General features: G+C 42.1%; 1 protein-coding gene across 1 annotated transcript in view; it reads right to left on the bottom strand.

The window, feature by feature from the left end:
• The window catches only part of LOC147035722 (extracellular calcium-sensing receptor-like), a 42,092-nt gene that overhangs the window by 7,294 nt on the left and 20,478 nt on the right, over positions 1-14,320 (bottom strand). Inside the window, exon 2 of the mRNA XM_085869242.1 lies at positions 5,469-5,855. Coding sequence (XP_085725368.1) covers positions 5,469-5,787 — 319 coding nt within the window. The 5' untranslated portion in view covers positions 5,788-5,855. The remainder of the gene's footprint in view (positions 1-5,468; positions 5,856-14,320) is intronic.

The following is a 14,320-nucleotide window of genomic DNA, read 5'->3' as shown; positions in this document are numbered from 1 at the left end:
TCTGCCATGATCTTTCCTGGGAAAGCCACATTTCCTTGCTGGCCTCCAAAGCCAGTCACCCACTGGGCATCCTCCATCATGCAAAGTCCTTCCTTGGCATACCTGAACTCCTGCCCAAATACAAAGCTTCTGCCCACAGCCTGATGGAGCATTGCTGTCCACTCCGGGTTAGTGCTCCTGCCTCTCACCTTCCTCAGCTTCACACTGTGGAAACCAAGGTATTTAGGATCATTGGTATTTTTCACGATGAGGCTGAGTCTTTGGGAATCTCACTCTTTCACCGCAGGCAGGTCATTGGTTCTTCTGTCTTCTACCATCTCCTCTCCAGCCTCACAACTCCCTGCTCTGTCTGTTATATGTCCCCCCCCAACAAAAAATTTCCACAGGGTGCTCAAGGTCTGACAGCAACCCCCCTTCTGGTTACACTACTAAAATCAAGAATCAAAGCTCACTTTCACTCTTTTACTCCTCTATTTTCATGCCTTTGGAACAAACTCCCACTCACTCTTCAATCCCACTCTTCCCTCTAGGTCTTCAAAACAGTTGTTCACCACAATCTCTTATGTTCCACATCCAAAACCACAACACCACTTTTCTACCCTCGTTAATCCACCCCAACCCCAACTCCTTCAAATTCCCTGCTTTCCTTCCTGAAAGTCCCTGTCGTGTAATCACCTAATCGTCCCTGTAGTGTCCATCTTGTTTTCCCCGTGTACCACAGTTTTGTGCTTCCCTGTCCCACCCCTCTTTTCTCCTGCTCCCCTTCTTGTATGTTCTTTGTGTTAGCTCTTGTACGAGCCTCGATATTGTGCACAAGAAAAAACGGTCTTAAGGTTTTGTTCAAGTTGTATTTTGCGTATGAGGTGTCAAAAGGTCTCATCTCACAAGCATGCAAAAAGGGTAATGAAGATCTAAATCTCAAAATAGTCAAGCTTCCAAGCAATCTAAAACTTCTGAAGGGCAGAAGGGTACTAAATGGTAATAAGATCTAAGGGGTTTGATGGAAGGAAAGGAACTTTCGGGTGTGTAAATGGTCTGTAGGGTCTAAAGTATTATTTTTTTTCATTTGTGCACCAAGTTGGGGCTCATGTAAGAGCTAATTCAGAAAAACATATAACAATGCAGGAGACAAGAGGAGTGGGAGAGGGACGCACAAAATAGCAGGGAACAAAAACAATAGGATATCTGTGGAAGGGAGAAGGGTGGGGTGGGGGTACATAGGGTAAGCAACATGTTGCTCCACGGAATTTCAGAAAGGAAAACGGACTTTGAAGGAGGTGGGTTTGGGGTGGATTAATGGGGGTGGTAAAGATCATGACCTTGGATGGGGGAAGATGAGAGATGGTGGTGATCAGCTGTATTGAAGAACTGGATGGAGTCGTGGGATTGAAAAGAGTTTGGGAATTTGTTTCAGAGGTGGGTAAAGAGCAGAATGAAAGACTGAAGGTGAGTAGCGATTCTTGATTGGCAGTTTCACCAGAAGGGGATTTTTGGCAGATCTTGAGCACCCTGAGGAAATATAGTGGGGACAGATCACAGATAGAGCAGGGTGGTCAAGGCCGGACAGCAGACGGTCGAAGACAGAAAGACCACTGACTTACCTCCTGTGTGATTGAGAGACCCAAATACTAACCTTCATCACTGGAGATGCCAATGATCCCAATAGCCTTGGTTTCCACAGCATGAATTCGAGCTAGGTTTGAGGCAGGAGCAGCACACCAAAGGGTGGAGCAGTACTCTATAAAACTTGGGATGAAAGCTTTGCAAATGGTTAGAAGCTCAGGTGTGTCAAGGAAGGCTTTTGCACGATGTCAGATGCCCAGTCAGTGACTGGCTTTGGAGGCCAGATTGGAGATGTGGCTTTCCCAGGAAAGTGTGTGGCAGATACTGAAACCCAAAAGCCTGAATGAAAGGACTTCTTCAAGTGTATTATTGAGAAAGTAGATGGGAGGGGGTTTTCCAGATGGTCCTTTCAGAGAGACATGGTGAGGGTGTGAGATTTGTCAGGATTGAAAGACATATTCCAAGTGTTTGTCCAGCTTGTGATTTTATCCAGGTCTGCAGAGAGCGAAGAGGCTGCTGCCTGTCAATCAGAGGGATGAGAGATGCTATGGCAGAGGATGGATTCATAAGCAAAGACATAAAGAGGATTTTCCAGGGAATCTGAGAGATCATTGATGAAAACCAGAAAAAGCACAAGGCCAAGAACATTGCCTTGAGGCACTCCAGCCTGGACAACAAGAGGAGATGAGAGAATTCCATTTAGAGCCATACAAGGTTCTAGGGGTCCAAATGGTCTTAAGGGTCCATGGGGTCTTCAGAGTCATTGGGGTCATATGATTTTTGGGGTTCTCAGATGTCTTAAGGGTATTCTTTGTATTAGTGGTCTTAGAGGTTTTGGGTGGGTCTTAAAAGTCTTAGGGTTTATTGTTGTTCTAAAGGGTCATGGGGTCTTCATGTTCATCTGGGTCTTTAGGGTCTTAGGGGTCCAAAGATTCTTGGGGTCTTAAAGGTCATGGGGGGTCTTTTGAGTCTTGGGGTTCTTGGATGTCTTTAGTGTATTTAGGGCATTAGTGGTCTTCAGGGACTTGGGTAGTCTTCGAGGGTCTTAGGGGATTTTACCATCTTCATGTCTTGGGGAGTTTCTAGGGTCTTAAAGGTATTTGTGGGCAAGCGGTATCTTAAGAGTCTTTGGCTGTTGGGGGTTTTAAGGTTATTGGGTGTCTTGGATGTCTTGGTGGTCCGAGAGGTCTTCAGGTGCTTCAGCAGCCAAAATGTTTTTTCGGTTCCTAGAGGTCTTTCGGGTCTCAAAGGGTCTAAAGGTATTCAGGGTATAAAGCATGCAATGTCTTACTGCATCTAAAGGGTCTTAAAGAGTCATTAAAGATCTAAGGGGTCTCAGCAGTCTCAAGGGTCAAAACATTTCCAGGTACATTCCAAAGTACGTAATAAATAAACATATGTGTCGTCAGAGTGCAACTGATATTAAAACAATGCATAATTAAGAGACATATAGTCACAGGCTTCACATACGGATGGATGACTTTGCCATGTTTTTCGTTTTTTTATCTACTATACATAAAAAGAGAAACCAGACATGGTGCCGAAATGGTTAGAGCATCCGCTCTGACTTTCGGAGTTTGGAGTGAATGGTTTAAACCCAGCTGAGTCGTATGAAAGACTTGAAAAAACAAGTAGAGATACATTCAAATTACACCACTCCAATGCCAAATAAATAAATTAATAAATAACAAATCTTACAATGAGCAACATTGCTGGGGTGCCTTTGGCGCCCGCGATGCTGCCCTGCAGCATGAGACCGATTTGGGAGGGAGTAGAGTAAAATAATTGATTAATTGCAAAATTAAAATAAATAATAATCATAAAATAATTAATTTCTTCATCAATTGGCTCATAGCATACCAATTGACCAAAACCACGACTGTTTTGTCCGAATGTGTAACTTTTTAAAATTCAGCAAATTATCGAGAAAAAAAACAATTAATGGATTAATTAATAAATCGAAAATAAAATTTGGAGACAAATTCATATTCATTGTCATGTGAAAATATCAGTTTCCGTGCTCAAACGGTGCCTGAGATATTGCCCAGAGGAGAAAGAAAATAAATAAGGAATTAATAAATCGATAACAATCAAATAATTAATCAAAGAATTGATTTAACAAAAAACAAAAAAAATACATTTATTGCCAAAACAAATCTTCACATTGCTCCCCAAATTTCAGCTTCTGAGCTCAAATAAAATGATGGCTGAGATATTTCCCAGAAAAAAACAAGAAATAAAGAAAACAAAGAGTAAAAACTGAGTACTCTTTTCCTTCAGCACCTGGCGATGACATCATGCATTGCCTTGAAATGGAATTGGGAAGGAGCGGTGTACAAAATATACATACGAGCAATACCCGTGCACATGCATGGGATAGCAGTACAACATAGCTGGTAGCAGACGACAGACCGTACACGGGGAATGACAAAAATACGCATTGTGCAAAATGCAAGTGGTACTATGGAACGCCAAGACTTCCGAAACATTGTCGGCATGTCCGATAAGTGCCACAGTAATTTCATAGGGATCGTGCGAAGGCGAGCCGAGTTTTTAGTGTGCAAGCTTGGTATTATAATAGAGATGTATATGTGTGTATATGTGTGTATATGTGTGTATATGTGTGTATATGTGTGTATATGTGTGTGTATATATATATATATATATATATATATATATATATATATATATATATATATATATATATATATATATATATATATATATATATATATATATATATATATATATATATATATATATCATCATCAATTATATATATATATATATATATATATATATATATATATATATATATATATATATATATATATATATATATATATATATATATATATATATATATATATATATATATATATATATATATACACCCCACATCAGAAGTGGCTGTCACTCGGCCACTGTCTTCCAAAGAACAAAGAAAATGACTGGTTGTGAAATACCACATGAATATTCTCCTGACCTCTCTGCCCATAATGCACATCAGTGAAATAATTTGAATGAATATTATTCTTGTTGGCCTTTATTGGACTTGCGGGGCTTCTGGATTGGGTCCCATCCGTGCGTTCATTTGTGTGTCTGTCTGTCCACAGTCATATCTCGGACATGTTTGGACTGTTTTTGATCAAACTTTTCAGAAACACAATACTTGGCGTTGTCGTTATGCAGACCATCTTTTTTAGGAATTCAATTAAATATGGCCGACTGGCGGCCATTATCGTTGCATAAACCCGAAGTTGAACACTTTCTCAACCATTTCTGGGACAGGCTTTTACCATTCTTGTTCAAACTTGGCAAACAGATAAAGAATGATGGCTTACATATTAATTTCATTTTCTTTTGAGAAAAAATCCAAGATGGCCAACTGGTAGCTATTTTGTCACTTAGACGTGTCCCTAACTATTTATTGGACATGCATGAACCGATTTTGTTCAAACTTGGCAAAATTACAAAAACTATTGGGGCTATGACATTTTATGTCTTTTTCTCCTTTTTATTTTGAACAAAATGAAATGGAAGACGAAGAAGGAACCCAAATAAGTAAAGAAAAAAGATGGAGTGATCAGGAGGAATCTGGATAGGATTCCGGTTTCAGCTGCTACTCCACTACCCTCAAACCTATCCAGGCATGGCCAAATGAGCCTTACAGGAAAATTTCTGCAAAAAGTAACTTCTCCTTAAAGAGATAGATAAAAAATGACAGGAATAGAGAGGAAAAGAGAAGAAAGAGAAGAAAAGCAAGAATTAGAATGAATAGAAATAAGGGTGAAAGGAACAAAGAACAAAGATGTCGGGAAGAACCGGAAAGATAGATTTCTGCAGTTATTCCCAGGCTCAAATATGCAACATGTACAAGCTAACAGAAGTCCGTGCATTTTTACCTGGAGCGAGGTTAAGTTTCCATGCCATGCTGGCTAAGCATGAAACAGCAAATGTAATAAACACAGAGACCATTGGATCACCAATGGAGCATTTCTTATCATCAGGAGTTCCAAAGAAGACAAAAGAACTCAAAAGTGAACCCATGAGGGCCAGGAGGAAAAGCACAATTACACTGACATCAGTGGCTTTGATAACCAGTCGATGTCGATAATGAAACATGAAAATTCCAACAATTATTATCATCATAATGCCAATCAAAATGAAGGTCAGAATAATTAATGCTGCAGGATGAGTGAATGCCAGGAAATCTTCAGGCATTTGATCGCAACCATTTTTCTCTTCATTTGATGAAAAATATGGAGGACATGAGAAGCACTCCGAGGAATCTGGGATACGAAAAAAGTTAACAGATACAAGGCAATTTCCACTTTAAAGAAGAGGTTTGGCACATGCACCTTTCTAAAAGTTGTGACACTGAGGTCTGGGCGCATGTGACCAATGATGTTGAAATTTCAAAACAATATTCCCCATGACGAGTCGATCATTATAAAATATATATATATATATATATATATATATATATATATATATATATATATATATATATATATATATATATATATATATATATATATATATATATATATATATATATATATATATTAGCCTGGTGTTGGCGCAGTGGTTAGGGCAGCGGCTTGGGATCCAAGAGGTCCTGAGTTCAAGCCCCGTTGGGCCACTGAAATAATACACCTGGGGGTTGACTCAGCCTGTCATCCTTCCTAGGTCGGCGAAATGAGTACCAGTATACTGAGCCGGTGTATACCCCGGTTAAAATAGGTGTACCATATCCCTGTGTCACAAGAGGCGACCAGGGTTGCGTCAGGAAGGGCATCCGGTGTAAAACATGTGCCAAATCACTATGCGGATCATATGGATTATCCGCTGTCGCGACCCCGAACGGGAGCAGCCGAAAGAAGAAGAAGATATATTTCTCTGAAACCACTTCACCTTTCGATGCGAGACTTTGCAGTGATGATCCACGACTGTTGCTACAAATATTTAATTTAACAATTATCTCATCAGTCACATGATGTGGAAGCCATCTTGGTTTTAAAGAAATAATTATACAATTATTTCTCTGAAACTGTTTTACATATCAATAGGAGACTTTGCTGTTATAATCCACTGCCCTTGCTGAATACAATTGACTTTAAAATGATGTCATCAGTCAAGTCGTGTGGCAGCAACATTGGTTTCAAGAAAAATATTTTAAAAAACTATTTTTCGGAAACCAATACAGCAATCGATGCAAAACTTTGCAGTTGTTATTCACGACCGTGCATATCGCATGCTTCATATTGATTTGTTAAACTATTTTGGAGAAAAAGGTTATTTAATTTTCTATTTTCCAACTAACATGGCTGCCAAACCACGTGACCAATGGCATTGAAAATTTGGATCTGCCCAAGATTAGGTGGACGACCACGTGTGTGAAGTTTAGTTTTGGTCGGATAGGTTCCTTTTTACGTAATAATATGGCTGCCCCACCACGTGACAGATGACGTAATCATTTCCACACTGTGTGCAGGCTTCATGATACTTGGTAAATTCCTCTTCGATCATTTAACCCCCAAAATATGCATTTTTATAACATATGAGCGAGGACCATGTGAGGGAGAAGAGAGGGGAAGTGATGTAAAACGCTGGTGTACGCTGAACTATTGATGTTTTTTAAAGTTTTGGGCATATAATAACGTGTTGGACGTATGCATAACGTATTAGTAACGTACACAGAACGTTTTAATCATATATAGATGACTTATACCAACGAATGCTGAGCGTGTTGTCGGCGTTCACAAGCTATGCCCAACGATACTCTAACTTATGTATAGCGCGGCAGCGTATCGCCGACGATCACGTGTCGTAGGCTATTCATAGGGTGCAGCTCGACGATTCAAATCATAACTGCACTATACATCAAAGTGTGAAGCCGCTGTCACACCTTGACGTTTTAGCCAGCGTATGCTGATGTATGAAAAATTTGCCGAACCAAGCTGGCACATGTCGAATACGTTATGAGTAAGTTTTTTATACATTAAGAGCACGCTGGCATACGTCATAGTTTTCTGGCATACGTCGTCATATGCCGAGTACGTCGAGAAATTTTCAGCATGTTGAAAATTTTTCGACGTACTCGACGTATGACACACGTTCCGCATACGCTGTCACTAAGTTGTGGGCACGCTACGCGATCGTTGACACACGTCGACACACGTTACTTGTACATTACTCATAAGTCGAAACACGTCGAGTTAATGGTTAGTGTCAGTGTTCCAGACTCCCTGTTTTTTTTTTCTTCGGTATGAGGGTGATGTTGACACTTCGATTTCTAGTGTGGTTATGATTTAAATCGTTGAGCGGCAGCCTATTAATTTTTTGATTATAACCGCACTAGAAATCGAAGTGTCAACATCACCGTCATACCGAAGACAAAGAAAAACAAAAAAAATAAACCAGGGAGTCTAGAACACTGATGCTAACCATTACCTTGACGTGTTTCCACTTATGAGTAACCTACAAGTAACGTGTGTCGACGTGTGTCAACGATCACGTATCGTGCCTGCAACACGTTACTCATTGGTTAGAAATAAGTTTCGGCTACTCTAAACATTACCTCGACGTGTTTCGAATTATGAGTAACTTACAAGTAACGTGTGTCGACGTGTGTCAACGATCGAGTAACGTGCCTACAACTTATCGCCAGCATTATGCGGAATGTGTGAGTCATAGGCTGGCAGATGTCGAAAAATGTATGCCAGCGTACTACGAAAAAAAAGCCATCATACTACGTAGTATGTCAGCGTGCTCTTAACGTATAAAAACTTCCCCATAACGTATTCGACGTGTGCCAGCGTTTTAGCCAAATTTTTCATTCGTCAGTTATGCGCTGGCTAAATCGTCAAGGTGTGACAGGGCCTTAAGATTGATCAGTTTTGGTGGCATCCCACAAAGACCAATAATTCTCCAGAAGGCATCCTGATTCACTGAATCAAACACGTTACCAAGATCAACATAGGCTGCAAGCAGCCCCTGCTAAAACTCTCAACTATGTACGGTGACGACACAAATAGCAAGCATACCATCAATTGTTGACCTCTTTGGTGCAAAGCCTGACTGCGCTGGACAGTGGTGCTCAAGCACATTTTTAGCGAACCCCATCAATAATTATCTGAGCAAAGACCATGCCCAGCACTGAGAGCAGCATCACCCTTCGGTTGTTGTTGCATTCTTGGTGATCAGCAATCCCTTTCCAGAGTGAGACAACAAGTTCCCTCTTCCAGTCAGTTGGGATGATGCCTGTGTTTCAGGCAGAGCACAGAAATACATGCAATGATATGATTGCAGCATTTACTCCAGCCTTCAGAAGTTCAGCATGGATGCCACATACCCCAGGAGCTGTACCCTCTTTCAACCGGTTCACCACAGTCTGTTTCCACAAAAGAAGGTGGACCACATTTGATTGGAGGGTCAGCAATAGGAATAGTAACACTCTTGACATCCAACTCGACAGCTTGTGGATCAGTCTGGTACAACCGCTCAAAGTAACTGGCCCACTGGGCCTTCACTTCGGACTCCACTGTCAGGAGCCAATCACCATCTGCATTACTGCAGTACAATGAGGGACGGGCTTGGAGGAATGCAATGTGTGCATTCCCCTGCAAGCAGGATGAGAATCACTTGACTACCGGTGCTGCTCTACCCCTCACAGCATCCTAACACATCGGCGTTCCTGTCCACCCTCAGTGCACGTACACTTTTACATCTCAGATCCCTGAACAGCTCAGCTCTGCTATTCAGCCTGGCCTTGCAACTCTGGTCAATGGTATCCAGTGTCCCTTGAGAGACAAAATTCTTCTTACCCAGACGGTGAGTTCCAAGACATCCACCGGCAAAATCAAGGACGGTGGTCTTTGAGGCACTCCACAACTCTTCAAGATCACACAAAGTACCCAAAACCTAAAGATCTACACTCAACCTGTTCACAAACTCCTCAGTTACCCTCTGATCCTGGAAATTGCCAACATCCAGCCTTGTCTGAGATGGTACCATTCTCAAGGATTTAAGCTGCGACTTCAGATTTGCCACAACAATCTTGTTGTCATTATTGAGGAACTGAGCACTCTGGTAGACCCCGTAGTTCTGGATCATCCTTCAGCAACCATCAACGAGTACATGGTCAATCTCCTTTGCCCCACCACGAGTGTTGGTATACCAAGTCCAGCGATGAGCTTGTGGGTGCTGAAACCATGAACTGGCCACCCTATGAATTCTTGGTCCATGAATTCTTGCAAAGTCAAGGAACTTAGTGCTATTCTGGTTCACAGTTCCAGAACCATGGGGACCAACACATGTCTCATAACCATACCTATCAGTTCCAGTTGATGCATTGAAATCCCCCAAGACTGGAAGTGTGTCTCGCCTGGGCACTGCTCAACCACAGACTCCAGTGTGGCATAGAATGTGTCCTTCATGGTGAGATGAGATATACACTATACAGAGACCAAGGAAATGACACCCAAGGAGTGACGAATCCTTAGTGTCATAATATGCTCTTAGACCAGTGTTACCTCATTTATCATTGGAGTCAGCTTATTGGACAAAGCTACAGCATTTCCTTGGCATATTAACCATCAGAGCGACCAGACCAATAGTCGGTGTCACCACCCGCCATGAGCTTTCCCTATCCGGACTCTGAACCTCAAGGAATGTTGCAATACCAATGTCGAAATACTTGAGCTCAGATGACAACAGAGACAGGTGATCATCCTCTCTTCGGGATCGGACATTCCAGGAACCTCCCCGAAGGGAGATCCTCAGGTTATCCCAAGGAAGCCACCGTCTGGTGGACGACACCTCGGCACCATCCCAACATACATTACCGTAATCTGACCCGAGAAGTGTACCCCGTGATTTCCCTCCGAGCATCAAAGAATGGGGGTCGCAAATGCTTTGCCCCAATCCCTTCATCTGGTGAGCTGCCCTGTGAAGGGCAGCTGCACAGTAGGTACTCCCACGGAGTGGGTATTATTGTGTAGTTGTAATTTTTTTTTATGTGTGCCATATTAAATGCCATCATAACCAATTTATACACCTCAACACGGATTTCACCCAAGGTGGAACACCCCATTGGCGAGGGGGACAAATTAAGTCTCTAAAACCTCCATTGTGTGACCCTTAATCCTTCTATCAAATATGTTTGATTGGATAAGTAACAGCCAAATGTATCATGGTAAAAAACAACAACATTAAGACAGACACCAAATGATGTATTGTAGGATTATTGAATTTTTGAATCACATTCTGAATTCAATTTTAGAAGGATGATGTCTTGGGGCATGTGTCGGATCAAAGTGGGGTTGCATCAAGGTGAGGTGTCTTGATACTCTGTAATAACTGAGCGCAGTTATAAAGTGGTATGTCTGGTTATTTATGTTATTATTATAATAATTACAATTATAATTATTGTTATTTTTGGAATGGGAAAAATATTTTTTTCCATATTTTGACTAATCTCTGTCAAATATTGGCAACCCCAGTTTGATACAATGCCGCTTGGATCAGCTTCTTTTTTTTTTCCTTTTCCCATCGTCTGAAGTACTGAAAGTGATCCCTGCCTCAAAAATCAGCTGAACAGACCAGGTAGGCTCTCAAGTGTAGCCAAAGCTCTCTTTGCTGATGACTTCCCCTCTGCCGTACCATCTCTCATCCTTCAGATCCACAAGCAGCAGCCTCTTCACTCTCTGCAGACCTGGATAAAATCACAAGCTGGTCAAACACTTTGAACATGTCTTTCAACCCTGACAAATCTCACACTCTCACAATGTCTGTCCAAAAGGACTGTCTGAAAAAATACCCTCCTCCACCCAATATTCTTTCTCAACAACCCTCTTCCTGAAGTCCTTTCATTCAAGCTTCTATTTTTTCACTATCTGCTATGATCTTTCTTGGGAAAGCTACATTTCCAACCTGGCCTCCAAAGCCAGTCACTGACTGGAAATCCTCTGTCATGCAAAGTCCTTCCTTGGCACACCTGAGCTCCAACCACCTACAAAGCTTTCATCCACCACCTGATGGAGTACTGCTCTCCACTCGGGGCTGGTGCTCCTGCCTCACACCTTTCTTGACTCCATGCTGTGGAAACCAAGGCTTTTAGGATCATTGGTATCTCCCATGATGAAGCTGTCTTTGGGTCTCTAACTCTTTCATTGCAGGCAGGTTGGTGGTGTTTTGGTCTTCTTCTGTCCCCTCTCTGGCCTCATCCCCCTTGCCCTATCTGTGATCTGCCCCTCCATATTTCCGCAGGGCACTCAAGGTCCGCCAGTAACCCCCTTCTGGCGAAACTACCAAAACCAAGAATCATTACTCACCTTCATTCTTTCATTCCTCCTTTTTTTCCACCTCTAGAACAAACTCCCACACACTCTTCAATCACACTTTTCCCCCCAGGTCTTCAAAACAGCTGTTCACCACAATCTCTTATCTTCCCCCATCCCCAAAAATAATCTTTTCTACCCCTGTTAATCCACCCCATGTCCAGCACCTTCAAATTTCCTGCTTTCCTTCCAGAAATTCCCTGTAGTGTCCATATTGTTTACCCTGTGCATCCCACTCCATCCCCCTCCCTTCCACAAATCTCCGAATGTCTCTGCTCCCTAGTGTTTTTTGCTTCCCTCTCCTGTGCCTCTTGCCTCCTGCTCCTTTTGTTAGATGTTCTGTGTGTTGGCTCGTATATGAGCCTAGACAGTGTATACCAAAATAAAACATACCCATCAGAGATGGGGAATCCCCCACAAATGAACAACATACTTCGTTCTGTTACCTACATTTTCAGTAAGTTTCATCAAAAAAGAAAAAAAAATTAGAGCCTGTATCGCGATAATGTCGTTTTTCTCAACATGGCTGCCTGGCGGCCATATTGGATGTCCGATCGGGCCGAAACCATGTTGGCAAAAGTTCCCCTGGGGTGAGGAACGCAGTTTCCAAAAATAATTGAAATCAGATAAGCGGTTTTCCATTTATTACACAAAACATTTTTTTTCAAGATGGCCGCCCCAGTCGGCCATCTTAGATCCGGCCAAGCCCAAATCAATGGGGTTCTTCGTTTTCAGGTGTTACATGTGTGATCCAAATTTAAAATCGATATGGCAAACAGTTTATGAATTATCGCACTCACAGCTATAAATGTTGACACCCAGCCAACCGGACGTGCGGACAGACGGATGGATGGACGGACAGCCGGACGGACGGGTGACAACAATATCCCCATTCGGCCACGTGGCAAGGGACAAAAAGCGACTTTTTAGAGAAGATACTCCAACTTTAGTTTTTTACATCGTGGGTGGGAATGCCATTTTTTTTTTCTCGCACCATCCCTACATTGTGAGTGCAAGAGCACTTTCATATACTTGAATCCAGACACCCAAAGAAAAACACAAATAAGTTGGGTGGAGGGGTAAGAAATGTAGAGTGTGAAAGAGAAAGAATGGGGACCTCAACACGCCATGTTCACACCTTCAACAAGCATCGGCAACGTTATTACTCACAGCTTGATGGGTTCGGGCTTGTTGGTTCAAGCACGCCTCCCTCTTACAGTCTCGCCCATCCTTCTGCTCCAGAGCTCAGTTGTATGGGGAAGCTTGGGAATCCCGTTCACCCAGCGCGATGACCTGCCAGCTTCAGGGAAATTCATGATGACTTTTGAGGGGAGGTGGCGTCCAAGAAGCCACGTGGTATTGGCATTGTTGCTGAGAATGCGCATGGGTCCATGAGGGAATCAGTGAAAAAACAACATCAAGTCCATAGAAAGAAAGCAACGAAGAAGCAATGAAGGCTCTGCAAAAGTGCGCATGTAGGAAATGAAACGGGTGGATATGGTTGAGGCACGGATGAATGTATGAAAGTGAATGGGATGGGATAAAACGAGCGTAATTAATGAGAAAAAGGATGCTGATGTCGAGAAGACTGCCCGGTTGAATGCTAAGGTGAAGAGCTTGGATGCAGCTGCACCTGACTGCTCACATGCTGAATCTCCAACTGCTCTAAACTGCCCAGTGCATCCCCCTTAGTAGGGTGAATATACTGGTTCTGGCTCACTTTTCCCCATGTAAATGAATGGGGGATTTTCAGCGATTCATATTTTTTTCCCTAAAAATAAACCCCCTTTTTATCCCAAGGTATATTTATTTGTCTCCCCTTTTAACCTGGGAACACTTTTTTTTCAAATAACCCATGCAATAAGATAAAGATTTGTTCAAGTAGTAAAGTGGTAATGTGATTTGTTGAAGGTGATTCTAAAGAAATATCTGAAACGTCTAAGCCTTGGGACACTCTTAATCAAATAACCAATGCATATTGTTTAGCTCACTCATTGAACTGAAAAGATTTGTTCATTCTCAAATTCCTTCAATAGTTTAATTTTCTTTGCACAATAATCCCCATCTAAAATATTGAAAAACAAAACATTTGAATCTTTATATTTTTTAAGATACCCCTTTTGTGCCATTACGAAATGATAAACTTCTCTTAATGCTCTTGTTTGACCACCTCCTGAGCCACAGGTTATTTTTGTTAAGCTCCGCCCACTTTTCATAAGCCCCGCCCACTTTCAAATGGAATATTTTAAAGCCCTGCCCACTTTTCCTTAAGCCCCGCCCACTTTTCACGAAGTATTCCATAAGCCACGCCCACTTTCCTCTAAGCTCCGCCCACTTCTCTTTAAGCCCCGCCCACTTTTCATAAGCCCCGCCAACTTTCAAATGGAATATTTTAAAGCCCTCCCACTTTTCCT

Source organism: Eptatretus burgeri, chromosome 1 (genome assembly GCF_056783735.1).
Source record: "Eptatretus burgeri isolate ZD-2024b chromosome 1, Ebu_testis_v1, whole genome shotgun sequence".
Taxonomy (NCBI): domain Eukaryota; kingdom Metazoa; phylum Chordata; class Myxini; order Myxiniformes; family Myxinidae; genus Eptatretus; species Eptatretus burgeri.
This window is presented reverse-complemented; position numbering and strand designations above follow the sequence as displayed.